This window comes from Choloepus didactylus, chromosome 2 (genome assembly GCF_015220235.1).
Source record: "Choloepus didactylus isolate mChoDid1 chromosome 2, mChoDid1.pri, whole genome shotgun sequence".
NCBI lineage: Eukaryota > Metazoa > Chordata > Mammalia > Pilosa > Megalonychidae > Choloepus > Choloepus didactylus.
The window spans coordinates 203,385,179-203,405,740 of record NC_051308.1 but is presented as its reverse complement, the minus strand read 5'-3'; the positions used below and the strand labels follow the sequence as shown (position 1 = coordinate 203,405,740).

Genomic DNA, 20,562 nt, shown 5'->3' with positions numbered 1-20,562 from the left:
ACTTGATAACTGTCACTTAAGGTGATTACGTAAGTGAATATCCTTGTTCATAGGCACTGTGTACATGGAATGTGTTCAAGGAGTATGATGTGTGCATCCTGCTCTCAAATATTTAAAATAGAGCCAGATAGATAGATAGAGGAGGGGAGGAAGGAAGGAAGGAAGGAAGGAAGGAAGGAAGGAAGGAAGGAAGGAAAAGAAGGAAAGAAGGAAATGGCAAAGGTAACAAAATGCTAAAGTTGGTGGATCTGGGTATCTGGGAGGAGTGGGGGTTTGCTGGAGTTCTCTGTATGGGGTCTATATTATTTTTGCAACTGTTCTGTAAGTTTGAAATTATTTCATAATCAGAAGTTTTTTAAAACGCCCCTTAGAAAACATAGTATCTGCAGCAAAGCAAAATATATGTATTAGTTTCTCATTGAAATTAGGAGAGAGGGAAATCATGAAGTTTCTAATGGTCAAGGGATGGTAAATGTATATATATCATTGATACTCTTTCCACATGTTGTTTTTACTGCTTGATTTTTGTGGATACAAAAAATGATATAAAAATGAGTCTTTTAAAACCACCTTTATGGGAGACAATCTATTTCTGGTACATTGCATAATGGCAGCATTAGCAATCCAGAACAACAAGTAAGTAAGACGAATCTCACAATATATTTTAAAAATAAAACTGCCCTTGATGATCTCATATATGTTTTTTATGAAACATTCTTTATTACTTCAAATTGATTGAACTTGAGTATCTCTTACATCTGTACCATTTTACTGTAAAATACTTTAAGTTCACTCAATGTGTTATTGAACTAAGACCAACCAAGATGCAATATATGGCATATTTGAAATCCTGAGAAAAAGACTCCTAGAAATATCTCCAAACCATTAATTTAACATTTAAAAAATATTTCAAAATTAAGGTCTCTGCACATATTATAAAAATTCTTAAAATTGGATGCTTTGTGGGAATTTACTTGATTGATTTATTTCTGCATTACATTATACTAGTTTGTCTGAATATGTATTTCTTTGCTCTTTGTTTAATACTTCCATAAGTATCCATTTATTTGATGTCAGACACTATTATGAATACTCAATGTCCATATAAATAGAATTATATAGTATGTATTTGTGATGGTTGGGTTCATGTGTCAACTTGGCTAGGTGGCCTAGCTGTCTGGTCAAGCGGGCACTGGCCTGACGATTGCTGTGAGGCTATTTGAGGCTGGTTAATAAACCAACGTGGTTTGTCGGATCATCAGTCAATTGACTGCAGCTGACTGATGACTCATCAAGGGGCGTGCTTCCACAGTGAGAGAATGCAATTGGCTGGATTTGGTCCGGGTGATCAGTTGGAGGCTTATAAGCCGGACGGTTAGAGAACCTTCACTTCTTCTTCAGCTGCTCAGTGAAGCTTTTCCTGGGGAGCTCGTCGAAGTTGCCAGTTCGTTTCCTGAGGAGTTCATCAAAGTTGTCGGTTCGTTTCCTGAGGAGTTCGTCAAAGTTGCCGGTTTGTTTCCTGAGGAGTTCGTCAAAGTTGTCGGTTCGTTTCCCGAGGAGTTCGTCGGACGTCTTCCTTGGAGTTGACAGCTTGTTGACGGCTCTGCAGAATTTGGACTCGTGCGCTCCCGCAGTTGCGTGAGTCACTTTTACAATTTGATAATAAGAGACATCTCTCATTGATTCTGTTTCCAAGGAGAACCCTAACTAATACAGTATTCTTTTATAGTTGACTTCATTTGATCTATCTATCTATATATAATTTTTGGCTGGGGGTGATTTGTTTTGCTAGGAGTGTTCCACCAGATTTATTGCCCATATTGTAGCTATTCATTCTCCTAATATTTGACATTGTGTTTATTACCATGTTTTAGCTACTGTGAAAAATAAATTTCCTTTAAAATTAAAAAAAAAAAAATGAGTCTTTTTACAGGTTCTCTCAAGATCACAGTCTCTAGTCCAAATTTTCCCACCAAATTTCAAGTTTGTCAAAATGTCCTATGATTGGGGTATGTGGTAGGTTGAAATTAAAAGAAAATTTTTTAATCTTGTGGTCTTGTGGATGTGAATCCATGGTAAATAGGAACTTCTGAAGACATTATTTTTAGTTAAGGTATAGACCAACTGAATGAAGTTGGGCCTTAATCCTATTACTGGAGGCTTTATGAAGAGAAAGTCATATGGAGGGCAGAAGCTAGAGGTCAATAGAAGGCAGAAGAGAAAGATGCTACCAAGTGTATTGCCATGTGATGGAAAAGCCAAAGACCCAAGGATCACTGGTAGCCAGCTGCAAAATACCACAATCTCCAAGGAGACAGCATTACCTTGCTGATGCCTTGATTTTGAACTTTTCCTAGCCTCAAAATTGTGAGCCAATAAATTCATGTTGTTTAATCCAACCCACTGTATTTGTGATCACATCCAGGAAACTAAGACAGGTAGGGTAGAATGGATACTTCCTTTCTTGTAAATTTTCTTTTTATTTTCTATAGCCTTGGTACCTAGCTCAGGGCTTGGCATAAAGCATGTTCAGAAACTATGTTAAACTGATTTCTTAACCCATTCACTCAATAAGCATTATCAAGTAATGGTAGAACAATGGCTGAATACTAACAAGTGGTGGTTCTTATATTTCGGTAATGGTACCTACTCCTACATAAATCAGGACATGGAATCTTCCAGAGTTTATATACTCTATTTCCCAGCACAGCTTCAGCTGGGTTTCTGGATCTCTCTTTGTGCCAGTTTGGATGTATTATGTTCTCCAAAACTCCATGTTCTTTAATGCAATCTTGTGGGGGCAGACATATTAGTGTTAATTAGGTTGGAATCTTCTGATTGAGTGTTTCCATAGAGATGTGACTCAATCAACTGTGAGTGAAACATTTGACTGGATAATTTCCATGGCGATATGGACCCTGCCCATTCAGGGTAAGTCTTGATTTAATCACTGGAGTCCTATATAAGAGCTCACAAACAGAAGGACTTCAGAGCAGATGAGTGACATTTTGGAGAGCAACTAAGAGAGACATTTTGACGATGGCCATTGAAAGCAGACTTTTACTGATGCTTTGGAAATACTAGCCCAGAGTTTGCTCCAGAGAAGCTAAGAGAGGACAAAACATCCCAAGAGCAACATTTTGAAGAACGCAGAGGAGCCAGAATACAACCTGGGATCAGCAGACACCAGTCACGTGCTTTCCCAGCTAAAAGGGGTTTTTCGGATGCCATTGGCCTTCCTTTGGTGAAGGTATACTCGTGTTGATGCCTTAATCTGGACATTTTCATGGCCTTCAGACTGTGAATTTGTAACCAAATAAACCCCCTTTAGAAAAGCCAGTCCATTTCTGGTATTTTGCATATTGGGCAGCATCAGCAAACCGGAACACTCTTACACCTGTAAGTCATCCAATTCTTTCTGAAAAGTTGACACCTTCTAGAAAAGGCTAAAAAGCATGACCTGTTTGAATCCCTAGAAAAAGTTACATGTGGTTCTTCCAAAGAGGCTAGACATTTAAGCTACCACTGTTAGTTTCCCTTTAGACTTATAAGCTATTATGGCAACTATACAAACAAAAAACATTCTGATATTTTGTGGTCTTTAAAACACTGCCATTTCACATGAAATTTATTATAAAATTTTCCCTTCAAAACATGATGCAGAATATTTTTGAAGTTATTAAACATTATTTGTTAGGCTACAGTACCAAATTCTTTCCATAGATATAGTACAACAAATTTTTGTGAAAGTGATAATGACATCAATTACAATTTATTAATAAGCACATACTAGTTTTATGTAGTGGAACATATGTTTTACAAATATTTCATTTAATTCCCACAACAACTCTGAAAGAATTCAATCTCATTTTACAGCTAAAGAAACTGAAGTTCAGGAAGATTAGGTAATTTGCCCAAGATCATACAGTTTTTAAGGCAATCAAACTCTAGAGCCTGTGCTCCTAACAAACATGCTACAGCACTAAGTCTCTATTTAAGAATCTTAAAACCACTTCTAAACGTAAATTAGTAGACTACTGACTGCTTACCATGGGCTATAACTGGGCTAAGTATTGGAGATAAAATGAACACAATAGATACGATTCCTGCCCTCATGGAGTTTACAGCCTAGTAGAGGAGATAGTAAATAAGAATGTTAACTGCTATATGTACATAAATGGGGAGTATAATTTTATATTAGAGAATCAAGGAACACCTCTGTTCTAGTTTGCTAATGCTTCACTGGAGGATGGCCAATGGCGTCCAGAAAACCTCTGTTAGCTGGGAAGGTACGTGGCTGGCGTCTGCTCCAAAGTTCTGGTTTCAAAATGGCTTTCTCCCAGGACATTCCTCTCTAACAAGCTTGCTCCTCTTCAAAACGTCACTCACAGCTGCACTGAATTCCTTCTCTTTGACACAGCTCATTTATATGGCTCCACTGATCAACTTAGACCCACCCTGAATGGGCGGAGCAACACCTCCACGGAAATTATCCAATCAGAGTCATCACCCACAGCTGAGTGGGGCGCATTCCAAAGAAACACTCAAGAAATTATAATCTAATCAACACTGATATCATCTGCCCACACAAGATTACATCAAAGAATATGGCTTTTTCTGGGGGACATAATACACTCAAACCAGCACAACCTCTCTCAAACAATAACTTGAAGGCTAAGCTAGATTTAGATGTATGCATTAGAGAACATTTCAGACATAGAACAACATGTGTAAAGGCCTGCAGCAAGAAAAACCAGATCCAAAAGTCAAAACATGAATTTGATCTTTCCCTCCCCAGTATCTGTATCTCCCACAAGTCCTGTGAAGAGGAAGTAACAAGGGAAGAAAGATGGTTCCTGAAACATCTAGCCATTAGTCATTCTGCTATAAATCTGAAAGAACACCATTTGGGGATTTAGACCTAGGAGATCCAGACAATTAAACAATGTCTGGTAAACAGGGGACTGCTGGCTGTTCTGACACACAATAGCAATGAAAAGGCAGGCTAAATACACAATCTTTTAAAAAAATGCTTAGCCTTGAAATGGATAACATTCCATGAGAGGAATTAAAACTCAGTTATTTCAGTGAGTTATGTCAGCCTTTAAATGTAACAAAATATAGATATTGGGGAGTTCAAAATTCCTCAACACTCCCCACTGTTTGGGGGTTAAAGTTCAAACTCTTTAGTTTGATCCCTGTATCCTCTCCAGCCCCATCTCCTGCTTCTTGCCTCTCCCTTACTCACACTCCAGCTAAAGTAAATTCTTCATAGCTCCTAGTATATATCATATTTTTTCAAAGAGGATAGAGGAGTTAGCTTAATGATGTTTCCACTGGCCAAGCTGTGACAATTTAAGCATTAAAAAAAAAAAAAAAAAAAAAAAAAAATTAATGGATGAGTAGGAAAAACTCCAAGGGGTAAAACTCTAAAACTGCATAATAAGTGTGGTCATAAAAAGCTGTTGGTCATAAATTCAGTCATAAATAAAGTAGACCAGCCACAGAATCAGTGACTCAGGTTCAAAACATTTTGGGAAAAGCCATCAGATACCATGACCCAACCAAAAGTGAACAGGTCAATAACCAAATTCTATAACCTTGGCTGGACTGAAATGCTATTCTTTTTTTATTGGTCTGGTAAGATTATTATAACTCTAGGAAGATTATAAAAGAAAAAAACTACTATAGAATCCTAGGAAAATATCAAAATAAGTACACTGTAATTCTATGAATCAACCATACTAAATTTGTAGTAGTAATGCAAATCATTGATAGGTATCTAATTAAATTGATGATCAAAGTTTAAATATATATATTATTTTTTTGTTATTCTACTTTTTAACAGTAGTTACATTTGTTACAATTAATGAAAGATTATTAAAGCAGTACTATTACTATTGTCCATAGTTATGTAGGAGTATTTTCCCCCACATTCCTAACCTATTATTATTATTATTTTTCGACTTATTTTGTTACTCATCTACCCATACACTGGGATAAAGGGAGTGTCAGTCACAGGGTTTTTACAATAACATGGTCACATGATAAAAGCTACATAGTTACACAATCATTGTCAAAGATCAAGTCTACTAGACTACAGTTCAACAATTTTAGGTATTTCCTTCTTGCTATTATGATACATTAGAAACTAAAAAGAAATATCTATGTAATGAGTGAGTAGTCATTAACATTTGTCAAATCCTAATTTCTCAGTTATACCTCTTCCCTCTCATTTGATCATTCTCTCAATCATCAGGGATATCTGGGTAATGACCACTTCAGGTTCTTCATGCTAGAAAGGTATGTTGACCTTATGGGGTAGAGGGATGGAACTGGTTGTTATTCTTGGAGAGACTGGGACCTCAGGGTTTCAGGGCTTATCAGGCATAGGAACAATCTGGAGGCCTTACGTTTCTGAAAAAATAAACTTACTAAGTAATACATGTACAGAATCTTAGATAGAGCCCTGGGTATTCTTCAGGGTTTTCAGGTATACTGTTGGTTGGGGCTTGGCATACTGTTGCAATCTGCAATATCTGTTTGAAGCTTGCATAACAGTAACCCCTAGAATGACCTCTCGACTCTATTTGAAATCTCTTAGCCACTGAAACTTTATTTCGTTTCATTTCTCTTCCCCCTTTTGGTCAAGAAGGCATTCCCAATCCCACAATGCCAAGGCCAGGCTCATCCCTGGGAGAAGTTAAATATTTTTAAAATTTTGAATTTAAATTAGACTTTTTGTTTCTTAGATACATGCATTCAATTATTTGAGCCTTACACAATGCAAATAATCTTGAGTGTTCCTCTCCACATATAAAAGCCTCTTTAAGTCAAGGACTGTTTCTTACTTACTCTGTTATCCTCTAGCACAGTGCCAGGAGTTTATAGTAGGCTATCAATAAATGTTTGTTAAATGAAAGTATAAATAATAATTATTATTGTAAAAACTCAGCAAACAGATAAACCAAACTCCAGTCTTCCTTACCTGCTTTTTTTTTCCCTTTTTGACCTGGAGCTGGTTCTAGGCCATCCTGGCCTTTTCTCATCAACATGGCAAGAGATGCATCATGAGCTCTAAATAGGTCCACGACCTCATGTAAGGCAACATCTGTTACCAGATCACAGCTCAGGACGAGCACATCAGTCTGTCAAAGAGAGAGAGGGAATGTCAAAGGACAGTAGATCACACAAATCGTCACAGGATAAACTTATGATGGCTTAGAAGCCAACACAATCTGGACAATGGGTTTCAAACCTTTTTAAAAGCAGCAGAACAAGTTAAAAAAAAAATGAGGTTGTTCTATTAGAACTGTGCTGGGGGAGGATCTGTAATCTTTACGTTTCCCTTGTGGGTCTTATTGGGCAGTCTCTGAGGCACCTTTGGAACCTTGGATTCTAAGGAACTGAGTCTGACAACCACTACGTTGTCTATTTCTATGACCATAGAATTAATGGTCTTATATTTATACATTCCTTTAATTTTTAAAAGGATTTTCACAGAGTTTGATGATTCAATACGGTTATGAAACCCTATAGGACAGTCACTTAGCTAAAGTACTAAGAAATAACAGGATGAATATAATGCTCATCCTTGGGGAACTCAGTTTAGCCAATAAACAAACAATTATAATACAATACAAAGTATGTACAAAGCACTCATTTAATCTTTATAACAATCTTATGGAGCTTGAGTTGTTATTATTAGTATTATTAGCCCCTACTTTTATGGATGAGAACACAGAAGCCTACCTACCACAATGCCTGACACTCTGAAGGCATTTAATAATTGTTTGACTAATGGATGAATAAATCAATGAAGGAAAGGTTTTCTCACAGTGGCAGATTTTCTGATTACAATTCTAGTAATTCAGATTAATGACAATAATAACAAATAATGGTAATTAACATTTAATAAACACTTAAGATTTGCCAGGAATTGTGATAATACTTTTGTAAGCACTGTTATTGTTTGAACCTTTACAGATAAAGTCTAATAGCAATGCCTATTTATATAACTAAAGGATCTGAATTACTGATGAGTATTTAAAGAAATACAGTTTTTCTAGTTTGAAGACCCATTTAAGAGAGGTTCTAGTCCGCTGTATTGGGTACCAGACAGATCTAAACTTAAGAGTTTTGTGCCCAGCTGGAGTATCATATTTTGAGAGTAAACTCGATAAACTAGCAAGTATCAGTAAGAAGGTGATCAAGATAGTAAGAGAGCTGTAAACCATGACAGCTGAAAGAACAGAGGATGTTTAGTAGGAGAAAGAAAAGACTGTGTGTGACAGAGACAGTGGCAGGACAAGGAGTGAGGGGGTGGGGTTAAGAAAGAGATAGCAACATTCTGCAAATACTTGACAGCCTGAACAAATTTTACCTGAGCAGCCCAAGAGCAAAACTAAGAACAATAGTTAAAACATGCACAGAAGTATTTTTGTTTCTATATCAACTTCTTTCAATCAGAGCCAGTCAAAAAGAATATTTTGGTAAGCAATAAGCTCCCCATCATTTTAAGTGCCCAAGCAGAAACTGGATTATAACTTGCGATGATTCGTTTATTTAACATTTATCGAGCATTTAGTTTAAGCCAGACCTTAGGCTGGAACATGGAGGAAACTTGGATTAGAAAGTATTAAGTATGAGTGTGTAAGCAAGGCTACTCAATATATTTTAAACAAATTTCTACCCAAACAGTCTCCCATTATGCTTTATCATAAATGCAGAAAACGGAGGTCCAAAAGCAATCCACTGGAAAATAGATTCCTAAATTTCATTTTAAATTGACTATACCAATGTTTCTCAATATACCTATAGTCTCCCAGAGGTGCCCTGGGGAAAGCCTGGTTCCCTACTGCCCTTCCTGATTAAACCAGAGCAGCTTCTCTTTTACTAATTTTATTTTCTAGACTTCTGAATAAGTTTCGGCTTGAAAAGGGGTTCTACTACATTAAAAAGTTTGAAAAACAGTGAACCAAATTATTCCAGGTTCAGGAATAAAAGTGAATATCTATGTGGAAATTTTTGTGATTCCAACTTCCCTAAGATTTTTTTTTTTTTTGCATTCAATTAGAACTTTTATTTCAATTATCCACAAAACAATATTACAATACTTTATAAAAATATTAACTTTCAGGCTACCTTCATTCACTAAAAAAAAGTGCCTGCACTAGAAAGTTGTTTTTGCCAACTTCTAATTTTGGGAAGGGTTAAGTTCCAAATTAAGAGATGGAAGAAAACAAGCTGCTGAAAAAAATCTTCAAATGTACAAAGTTGTTTATTTTTCTTGAAAATTTAAAAATACATAACCATTTAAATTGAATACACATTAAGTTACTGTTTTATTTCCTTACTATACAATTGTTATTAAAAGAAACCGCTCCATTCAGTTAAAACCTAACGGATACTATCAACTTTTCCTGTCTTATTTTTCTTAAGATCATTAGTACATACATAATGTTACCCTTTTCAAAATGTTTAGAAAATTACAATATCATAGTTCACATAAAGCCCTTTAAAAATCTGATGTCACAAGATTGTAGAAGTTAAGGATAAATAATGATGCACTCTTCTTAGGAAGAACCTCTTGGTAGAGGAAATCAGTACTAAGCAGGTTACATAAACGTAAGAAACAATCACAATTTTTAGAACTAGAACTGTGGCCAACTTGTATGACGTTTATTTGTCACATTTTAAAATGTTTTGAATTCCAACAGATACGATGGCACAGAATTTTAAATTTCATGATTAAGTCAGTTACGTGATGCTAGTTAAAAATTGTGTTCCTAAAATATGAGGACCTGATGTTATTGCTTTTTTTAAAGTGTGACTATAAAAGAGTATTTTAAAAACATAAATACTAGACTTTTATCAGATTCATTTTTCCTTTGCTAGACATTTAAACCAGTATTGCTGCTATTCAAATGCATATTTTGGAATTTCTTTGTAACTTAGTCATAAAAACTAGTCTTACTTTATGTTTCACTTCGGTACTGTAATTTTAAATGGGAAAAAATTATCCCTTTTTTTGGCATTATTATTATTACTCTGAATTCGTTTTCCTCCTCAAATCAATTATATTCTGAAAGAGAAAAAAATGGTCGCCATCAAGTATATTTAAAAAGTGAATGTAAGATAAAACAGAAATTTGAAAACTGGAGTTTTAAAACTGTTTTGAGGAAAAGCTGTATCACTGGAATAAATGTGAAGGCTAATGTTGCTATTTTGAGGATATAACACCACTCATGTCGTGTGTATACTAAGAAAAATTATAGTCATACCTTATAATTCTTAAAAAGTCTCAGAAAAGAGATAAATGAGGAGCTCTGAGCTCCAGCAAAGCTGTTTTTCCCTAAGATTTTAATTTAAAATTTAGATTCCTGCTTTGGGTGGGAAAATGGATGATTACAACTCACATTTTACTAAATCAAAGACTCATGTGCATTCAGAAAGAGGGGCTCTACCATCAGAATGCCGGAAATTTCTTATTCTGAACGTACCAGATTCATCATTTCTTTTTTCTACATATAATTCATTATCTATAGCCTAAACAATTCCTTTTGCAGGTCTCTTAAGGTTAAGAAGTACAAATTTGGAGTTTCTCTACCCCTTTGTTTAAGGCTCCCATAATTCTTTTTGGATCTTAACTCTGAGACTAAGAAAAAAAAGTTTCCATAAACATCATCTTTTTAGGGAAACAATTCCCAAGTCTGCAACTCGACATCCAGGAATTACCGAATACTAATGTATCAGCCCACATACAAGCAAGCTAAGGAAGAAGCAGCCTGCAGAATCCTATTTATAAAAATGATTAGAAAGGCAGAGGACACATGGCCATTACTAGAGACACCCACACAATTGTCACTAAAGCAGTATAGAAGTTGTCCCATTTCATCATAATAGAAATGACAGTTTGCTGATAAAAACTCTATTTTTCTAAGTTTATCTAAAATGACTAATTTTTCCAAGTTGACTGTTCTACAATAAATTGTATTATTAAGCATACACAAAGTGAAGAAAATGACCCCAATGCAGATGCCTCTGAAGAAGTGACATTGTCTTAGAAAATAAATGCTGTTATCATTCAATATCTGTAAAAGTGCTTAAATCTGTCAGTATAGTGAATGCCTAACAAGCCCTGCATAATTGTAAACAGGCTGCAGGCTCATTTTTCTCTTTGCTCTTAAATGACTTTTTGCTAAACTGAATGCAAAATCCCCAGGAGTATAACTAACAGACCCTTCCCCCAGTGTCTGGCTGCCATCTGTTCTCAGTGTGAAAAAGGATTTGGTCTGAAAGGGCAAGGCCCAGGATACAGATGGAGGCGCTATTCCATTAACTCCTCTCCTGCCTCTTTTCCCAGAGAACACACCACATAAGATTCACTGATAACCAAACACCTTCCGGTCTTCTTTGGAATCCCATCACCTCCAAAGGAAAATCTTTGCTGTCTAATCAACGTACTTTGTTTCCAAAGCTGGAAATCCTGGAAGAAACAAAAGTCTAAAAGGAAAAATAAACCATCCTTATACCTTGATAATACTATTTATTTTTCTATACATTTTTATAAAGCCTGTAATAGAAAATAAATGACCATTATTTTAAATTGTTTTTAACTTTTTATTTTGAAAGAATAATTTCAAATCTCATTGTTTTGATCTTATTCTAAAAATGTAAAGCCCATATTAGAAATGCAAATGTATTTGTTCTAACTGGAACCCTGAGAGAGAAAGGAGAAAAACTGGTAAGAGACAAAAAGGTGTTTTTGACCACATATGACCACAAGCCATGAATAACATGGACTGTTTGGACTGTGGAATAGTTGCATATATCTTAAATACAATCAACTTGAAAGTTCCCCCAACCCTCAGTTGCCTTCTGTTTCACAGACCCAGTTCTGTTTTAATACCAACAGTACACCTCTTCTTCCAGAGAGATCAACTGGAAGCCCAAGCCTGTTCCGTTAGAGGAGGGAGGGCAATGGTAAGGGCAAAAGAGGACATTTCTATAGGACAGCAAATGTGTGCACTGTTAACAAAGTGGAAACATACAAAGTACCCAAGGGAAAGCAGCATTTTAGTATTCGGAGAGAAATCAAGACATCCAGGAATTCAAAATCCAAACTGCTGCCAGTCAGTCATGGCTAAAGCAAACAAATTAAGCTCAGAAAATCTGGTTACCAAGCCATAGCAAAGCCCAGAATCTCTTATTACAAGAGCATTTTCAATTAAGCCAAAACTGCTGAGAAAAACTAGAGGGAAAAAGAAACAAATGTTAAATCAGAAAACCGGATTATGTGTGTGTGGTAGTGACAGTAGGGTGGAAGGCAGGGAAAGCTACTGGGAATAGCCTCTTTTCTTATCCTGGCAGCTGTTCCATGGCAGATTGTTATAAGTAACACAATCTGGCAAACATTTCCTATGGCAAGAAGAAAGAAAAATACACTTACTCCCCTGGAAAAAAACTGTCAGGGCAAGCTAACTACCATGTTTTTACCCACACAGCACTTCTCCAAACAATGGCTATGATCTAAATCAGGATCCTGCACTTGCCCCTGCAAGTATGGAACTAATGAATTCAGCTTTTTGGTGTGACTATGAATGGTCAGAATTTACACTTCCCTATCTGGTCCAATCCCAATCCAATCCCCAAGAGTAGTTTGTGTATATTAATAAATACCAATGGCAACGTGTCATGGAGAACTCGCCAGGCTCAATTTTAGTTCAAAGTGCTTGAAAAGATCCCCAGTTTGCAGTCCCCAAAGTGCAAAGCACATTTAAGGACCAATTGCCACTTTGTTTTCACTGAAGTTGGGGCAGTAGGTGCAAGAACAAATGACCAAATCAGTCTGTAAGTAAGAAAGGCGATAATGCTTGGGCTCAGAGGAAACATCTTTCCTTGCGTTTCTTAGCTCAGTTACAGCGTTACAACCATCCAGGACCTGAAGTCAGAAATCTGGCCATAGCCCTAGAGTCCTTCCTCTCCTACCCAGTACCTCACTCCCACGTCTCATTGGTCCCCAAGTCTTCCTTTTTTTTTAAAACAAATCTCCACTGCCCAATCTTAGTTCAGGCCTCAAAATCTTTCTCTGGTCTCAACTGTATCCCTTGCTCCAGTTTTTCCTTATTCTATTTCATAATCTGATCGCCCCCGCTTATATTATTTCCCTGCTTAAAGACACCCTAAAACAGTGAACTCAAAACAATTAAAAAAAAAAAAAGTTGAACACTTATACCTACTTAACTAAATTACTTTTTAAATTTATTTTTAAATGCACAAATTACTATAATGATACATGCTCATTATACAGTATATACAAAAATAGACACTTTAAGAGGAAGAGATAAAATTAAAAGAATTAAAAATTCTAATACTTCAGGTACACCATCCTGCATACCACTTGCTGTAAGTACATTTTGGAAACACTGCTCTACAGGATTAAATTCAAATTCCTTAGCATAGTAAGGGCCTTCAAAATATGATTCACCTACCAAATTCAGCCTTCTCACCCACAATTCCTTTCCACATAGCCTTTGTTAAATTGCCAGAGTAAAACTGCCAAGAATGTATTCCCTCTTCTCTCTTCCCACCCCACTACTCATCAAGACTCAGGTCTTGTCACAGATATTATAAAGGGCAGAACCAATGTATTATCTCCTCTAGAGACAAATTCTTTTCTGATTCAATATAGGCCTTAAATCACTAACTGGTTTACATGTTTTACCACCTAAACTTAGAACTCCATAAGGAGCTCTTTTATATTTGAATTCCCAGTGTTTGATCTGGTGCTGACAAACAAGCATCAGTAAATGTTAGCACTCTTCTTGTTTCCTCCTCGTTTAGTTTGACTCAATGATAAAATAAATATTTTAGATATTTAGATACAGCATTCTTTCTGAAACAGCTGAGTGCCCCCTTTGTAGTGACTGTGACTGTTCAGAGTTAGGGTGCAACGGAGAAGAGCAGAGACCACAGAAGTAAATGCAGCTTTTTAAAGCCAGGAGGTAGGGGATGAACCTGCTACCTCCAAAGACTAAAAAAGCACAGCGGAGAAGTCCAAAAGGCAGGAAATCAGATGCTGCTGTTGTGGAGAGCAAGGGTAAAGGGTGAAATGTTAGATTTATAATTTTAAAATGGAGGCTCAATATTTATAGTTTCAGTATTTAGAGTTCATTTACCTTCACAAAGGAAGATTTTCTATTCAGGTTAAGAACAAACAGAGGGTCAGATAAGCCCTGAAACCCAGAGGTGCCACTCTCTCAAAGAACATCAACCAGTTTCGAAAATTCCTCTACCCCATAAGGTTGACAACCCTTTCCAGCATGAAGAAGTTAAAACGATCATTGCCCAGATATCCCTGATGATTTAGAGAATGATCAAATGAGAGGGAAGAGGTATAACTGAGAAATTAAGATTTATCAAATGATTATGACTACTGACTTATTATACAGATATTTCTTTTCAGTTTCTAGTGTCTTGGAATATCTAGAAGGAAATACCTGGAATTGTTGAACTATAATCCAGTAGCCTTGATCTTTGATAATGACTGTATAACTATATAGCTTTTATCACCTGTGCCGGTTTGAATGTATTATGTCCCCCAGAAAAAGCCATATTCTTTGATGCAGTCTTGTGCGGTAGATGTTTTGTTGCTGATTAGATTTGCATGGAAATACACCCCGCCCAACTGTAGGTGATAACTCTGATGAGATATTTCCATGGAGGCATGGCCCCACCCATTCAGGGTTGGCCTTGATCAGTGGAGCCATATAAATGAGCTGACAGGCAGAGGGAACTCAGTGCAGCTGAGAGTGACATTTTGAAAAGGAGCTACAGCCAAGAGGGACACTTTGAAGAATGTGCAGATGCTGAGACAGGAGCTGCAGATGAGAAACAGTTTGAAGATGGCCGTTGAAAGCAGACTCTTGCTGGAGAAGTTAAGAGAGGACAAACAACTCAAGAGCAACTAACAGTGACATTTTTGAGGAACTGCAGCCTAGAGAGGAATGTGCTGGGAGAAAGTCATTTTGAAACCAGAACTTTGGAGCAGACACCAGCCACGTGCCTTCCCAGCTAACAGAGGTTTTCCAGACACCGTTGGCCATCCTCCAGTGAAGGTACCCGATTGTTGATGACTTATCTTGGACACTTGATGGCCTTAAGACTGTAACTTTGTAACCAAATAAACCCCCTTTATAAAACCTGATCCATTTCTGGCGTTTTGCATTCCAGCAGCATTAGCAAACTAGAACAGATTTTGGTACCAGAGAAGTAGGGTGCTTTTGCTGCTGAGTTTGCAAATACCAAACATGTTGGAATGGCTTTTTAAATGGGTAAGGGGAAGATTCTGGAAGAATTGCGAGGAGCTTGATAGAAAAGGCCTAAACTGCTTTGAAGAGACTGTGGAAATATGGACTCTAAAGATACTTCTGATGAGGACTTGAACAGAAATGATGAATGTGTTGTTGCAAACTGGAAGAAAGGCGATCCTTGTTTTAAAGTGGCAGAGAATTTGGCAAAATTGAGCCCTGGCGTCAGATGGAAGGAAGAATTTGAAAGCGACAACCTAGAATACTTAGCTGAGGAGATCACCAGACTGTGTGTGGAGGATGTACCCTGGCTTCTCCTTGCAGCTTATAGTAAAATGCGAGCTGAAAGACATAAACTTAGAACTGAACTTTTGGGTTCAAAGAAACCAGAAGCTGATGGTTTGGAAAATTCCAGGCTTCCAGGGCACGGATCCCCAGAAGCTACAGCCCAACATGAGGATGTAAGCAAACATGGAACCCAGACGCCATTTCAGTACAAGCGAAGATTGGAAAAGGAGTTATCCAGAAAGGATTTGTGGCAAGTCCTATTCTCTGACGGCTTAGACCCCTGTGTGCTTCCTGCAAAGTCAACAGAATTTTTGCGAGATCTTTATAGACAGAACCGTTGCCAGTAGGGACTGGAGGAGACAGACAAGGAACAAACTGAAGGAAAAATTTCTTCAAAGACAGAGCCATGGAGGTTGAGTCTGGAGTCAAGAGGTCTCGGGCTGGGAGAGCGGAGCAACCCACATGCATGGAAAGGGTGAGTTTGCCCTGGAGGTCAAGGGCGGGCCTTCTGCTTCGATGCTCAGGAAATGTTCTGCCACCCCAAGCCCCAAAGAGGGTGGAGCACTTTCCCAGGGAACTGGGGAGAGGCTGGCTGCCTCCACACTGTTCTGATGGTGTGCCGGTTTGAATGTATTGTGTCCCCCAAATGCCATTATCTTTGTAATCTTGTGGGGCAGACGTTGCTTGGAATGTGCCCCACCCAGCTGTGGGTGATGATTTTGATGAGATGTTCCCATGGAGGCGTGGCCCCGCCCATTCGGGGTGGGCCTTGATCAGTGGAGCCATATAAATGAGCTGACTCAGAGAGACGGAACTCAGTGAGTGCAGCTGTGAGTGATGTTTTGAAGAGGAGCAAGCTTGCTAGAGAGGAACATCCTGGGAGAAAGCCATTTTGAGGCCAGAGCTTTGGAGCGGACGCCGGCTGCCTTCCTAGCTAGCAGAGGTTTTCCGGATGCCACTGGCCGTCCTCCGGTGAAGGTACCCGATTGCTGATGTGTTACCTTGGACGCTTTGTGGCCTTAAGACTGTAACTGTGTAGTGAAATAAACCCCCGTTTTATAAAAGCCTATCCATCTCTGGTGTTTTGCATTGTGCAGCATTAGCAAACTAAGACAGATTTTGGTACCAGAGAAGTGGGGTGCTTTTGCTGCTGAGTCTGCAAATACCAAACATGTTGGAGTGGCTTTTCAAATCGATATGGGGAAGATTCTGGAAGAATTGTGAGGAGCTTGATAGAAAAGGCCTAAACTGCTTTGAAGAGACTGTTTGTGGAAATATGGACTCTAAAGATACTTCTGATGAGGACTTGAACAGAAATAATGAATGTGTTGTTGCAAACTGGAAGAAAGGCGATCCTTGTTTGAAAGTGGCAGAGAATTTGGCAAAATTGAGTCCTGGTGTCAGATGGAAGGAAGAATTTGAAAGCGACAACCTGGAGTACTTAGCTGAGGAGATCTCCAGACTACGTGTGGAGGATGTAACCTGCCTTCTCCTTGCAGCTTATAGTAAAATGCGAGTGGAGAGAGATAAACTTAGAACTGAACTCTTGGGTTCTAAGAAACCAGAAGCTGATGGCTTGGAAAATTACGAGCTTCCAGGGGATGGAATCCCAGAAGCTACAGCCCAACGTGAGGATGTTACCAAACATGGAACCCAGCTGCAATTTCAGTACAAGCCAAGATTGGAGATGGAATTATCCAGAAAGGATCTGTGGAAACTCTTAATGTCTGATGGCTTTGACCCCTGCGTGCTTCATGCAAAGCCAACAGAATTTTTGCGAGATCTTTATAGACAGAGCCATTGCCGGTCTGGACTGGAGGAGACAGACAAGGAAAAAATTAAAGGAAAAATTTCTTCAAAGACAGAGCCATGGAGGTTGAGGTCTGGAGTCAAGAGATTTAGGGCTGGGAGAGCGGAGCAGCCCACATGCATGGAAAGGGTGAGTTTTCCCTGGAGGTTGAGGGCGGGCTTTCCGCCTCGATGCTCTGGAAGAGTTTTGCCACCTCAGGTCCCAAAGAGGGTGGAGCACATTTCCAGGGAATTGGGGAGAGCCTGGCTGCCACCCCACTGTTCTGAAGGGGTTGAGCGTGTGCCCTGGAGATGGAAAGGAATCCGGGAACTGCCCCAATGTTTGAGGAGGGTGGGGCCAGGAAGGTGGTCTCCCCAATGTGTGGATATGTTAGAGCACTCACCCAAGCATTTGGAGAGGAAACAGCTGCCAAAAAGGCCCTTGGGAAGGGTTAGGCTCCCGCTCTCTCAAGCCCCAAGGATGCAACATTGTTTTGTTAATGACTCTCAGACTTTGAAATCTAATGGAGTTTGTCCTGCGGGTTTTAGGAACTGTTTTGGTCCCGTTAATCCTGTTTTCCTTACTGTTTCTCCTTATGGCAATGGAAATGTTTAACCTATGAATGTCTCTCCTTTGTATATTGGGAGCACATAACTTGTTCTAAGTTCATAGATCCACAGCTAAAGAGGAATTATGCCTTAGGACCGACCACGCCTAAATAGATTTTGATGGGATTTTGTACTTAACTTTTGTTACTGAAATGATTTAAGTTTTTGTGATACTGTGATGAAATGAATGTATTTTGTATTTGGAAAGATAATGTCATTTTGGGGTCCAGGGGGTGGAATGTGCCGGTTTGAATGTACTGTGTCCCCCAAATGCCATTATCTTTGTAATCTTGTGGGGCAGACGTTGCTTGGAATGTGCCCCACCCAGCTGTGGGTGATGATTATGATGAGATGTTCCCATGGAGGCGTGGCCCCGCCCATTCAGGGTGGGCCTTGATCAGTGGAGCCATATAAATGAGCTGACTCAGAGAGAGGGAACTCAGTGAGTGCAGCTGTGAGTGATGTTTTGAAGAGGAGCAAGCTTGCTAGAGAGGAACGTCCTGGGAGAAAGCCATTTTGAGGCCAGAGCTTTGGAGCAGACGCCAGCTGCCTTCCTAGCTAGCAGAGGTTTTCCGGACGCCATTGGCCGTCCTCTGGTGAAGGTACCCGATTGCTGATGTGTTACCTTGGACGCTTTGTGGCCTTAAGACTGTAACTGTGTAGTGAAATACACCCCCGTTTTATAAAAGCCTATCCATCTCTGGTGTTTTGCATTCTGCAGCATTAGCAAACTAAGACAGATGGGGTTGAGTGTGTGCCCAGGAGACAGAAGGGAATCCGGGTGCTGCCCCGATATTTGAGGAGGGTGGGGCCAAGAAGGTGGTCTCCTCAATGTCTGGATATGCTGGAACACTCACCCAAGCGTTTGGAGAGGAAAGGGCTGCCAAAAAGACCCTTAGGAAGTGTTAGACTCCCACTCTCTCAAGCACCATGGATGCAACATCATTCTGTTAATGATTCTCAGACTTTGAAATCTAACGGAGTTTGTCCTGCGGGTTTTAGGAACTGTTTTGGTCCTGTTAACTCTGTTTTCCTTACTGTTTCTCCTTATGGCAATGGGAATGTTTATCCTATGAATGTCCCTCCTTTGTATATTGGGAGCACATAACTTGTTCTAAGTTCACAGATCCACAGCTAAAGGAAAATTATGCCTTAGGACCAACCACGCCTATAATTGATTTTGATGGGATCTTGTACTTAACTATTGTTACTGAAATGATTTAAGTTTTTGTGATATTGTGATGGGATGAATGTATTTTGTATTTGGAAAGAATATGTTTTTCTGGGGTCCAGGGGGTGGAATGTGCCAATTTGAATGTATTATGTCCCCCAGAAAAAGCCATATTCTTTGATGCAGTCTTGTGGGGCAGACGTTTTGTTGCTGATTAGATTTGCATGGAAATACACCCCACCCAACTGCAGGTGATAACTCTGATGAGATATTTCCATGGAGGCATGGCCCCACCCATTCAGGGTTGGCCTTGATCAGTGGAGCCATATAAATGAGCTGACAGGCAGAGGGAACCCAGTGCAGCTGAGAGTGACATTTTGAAAAGGAGCTACAGCCAAGAGGGACACTTTGAAGAATGCGAAGACGCTGAGACAGGAGCTGCAGATGAGAAACAGTTTGAAGATGGCCGTTGAAAGCAGACTCTTGCTGGAGAAGTTAAGAGAGGACAAACACCCCAAGAGTAACTAAGAGTGACATTTTTGAGGAACTGCAGCCTAGAGAGGAATGTGCTGGGAGAAAGCCATTTTGAAACCAGAACTTTGGAGGAGACACCAGCCACGTGCCTTCCCAGCTAACAGAGGTTTTCCAGACACCGCTGGCCATCCTCCAGTGAAGGTACCCGATTGTTGATGACTTACCTTGGACACTTGATGGCCTTAAGACTGTAACTTTGTAACCAAATAAACCCCCTTTATAAAAGCCGATCCATTTCTGGTGTTTTGCATTCCGGTAGCATTAGCAAACTAGAACATCACCTGACAGTGTGAAATAAAAACCTTGTGACTGACACTCCCTTTATTCAGTGTGTGGGTAGATGAGCAATAAAATAAAAACATGCATGAAAAAAAAAAAAGAAATAGAGGAAATCTATTCATCTTTCCAATGCTGAAACCAAGAAACAAGTAACTGAGAATGTGTGAATTTCTAATTTTATTTAAATGAGTTCTCCATAAAACTGCTAACCACTTCTCTTCTGGGGTTTAGATATCTGCAATATAATTTTAATCTCCAAATGCAAAGATACTAATAGAAAAAAATACTTTTTTGTTCTCTCAAAGCAAATCATTGCTCTTAAAATAATTATCATGTTGAATTTATATTAAACAATTCCATTTTATTCTTTGGTCAGACAAAAATGTCCTTCTGGATAAAAATATCATTGTCCCATAGTCTAATAGAACAAACAGTTCAAGACCATAGAACATAATCTTACAATTTCATTACATATTTTCTGCTTATAACTTGTATTTTAATTTCATTCTGGGGCATGACATAGAAATATTGTCCAGTCTACTTGGAAACCAGAAAGCTTGGGAGAAGGCCAGTAGAGGGTAT

General features: G+C 38.8%; 1 protein-coding gene across 3 annotated transcripts in view; it reads right to left on the bottom strand.

Annotated features, from left to right (window-relative positions):
• The window catches only part of EIF2B3 (eukaryotic translation initiation factor 2B subunit gamma), a 222,993-nt gene that overhangs the window by 153,670 nt on the left and 48,761 nt on the right, over positions 1–20,562 (bottom strand). For all 3 annotated transcript variants that reach the window (XM_037827384.1, XM_037827385.1, XM_037827386.1), the window contains exon 4: positions 6,989–7,148. In XM_037827384.1, coding sequence (XP_037683312.1) covers positions 6,989–7,148 — 160 coding nt within the window. The remainder of the gene's footprint in view (positions 1–6,988; positions 7,149–20,562) is intronic.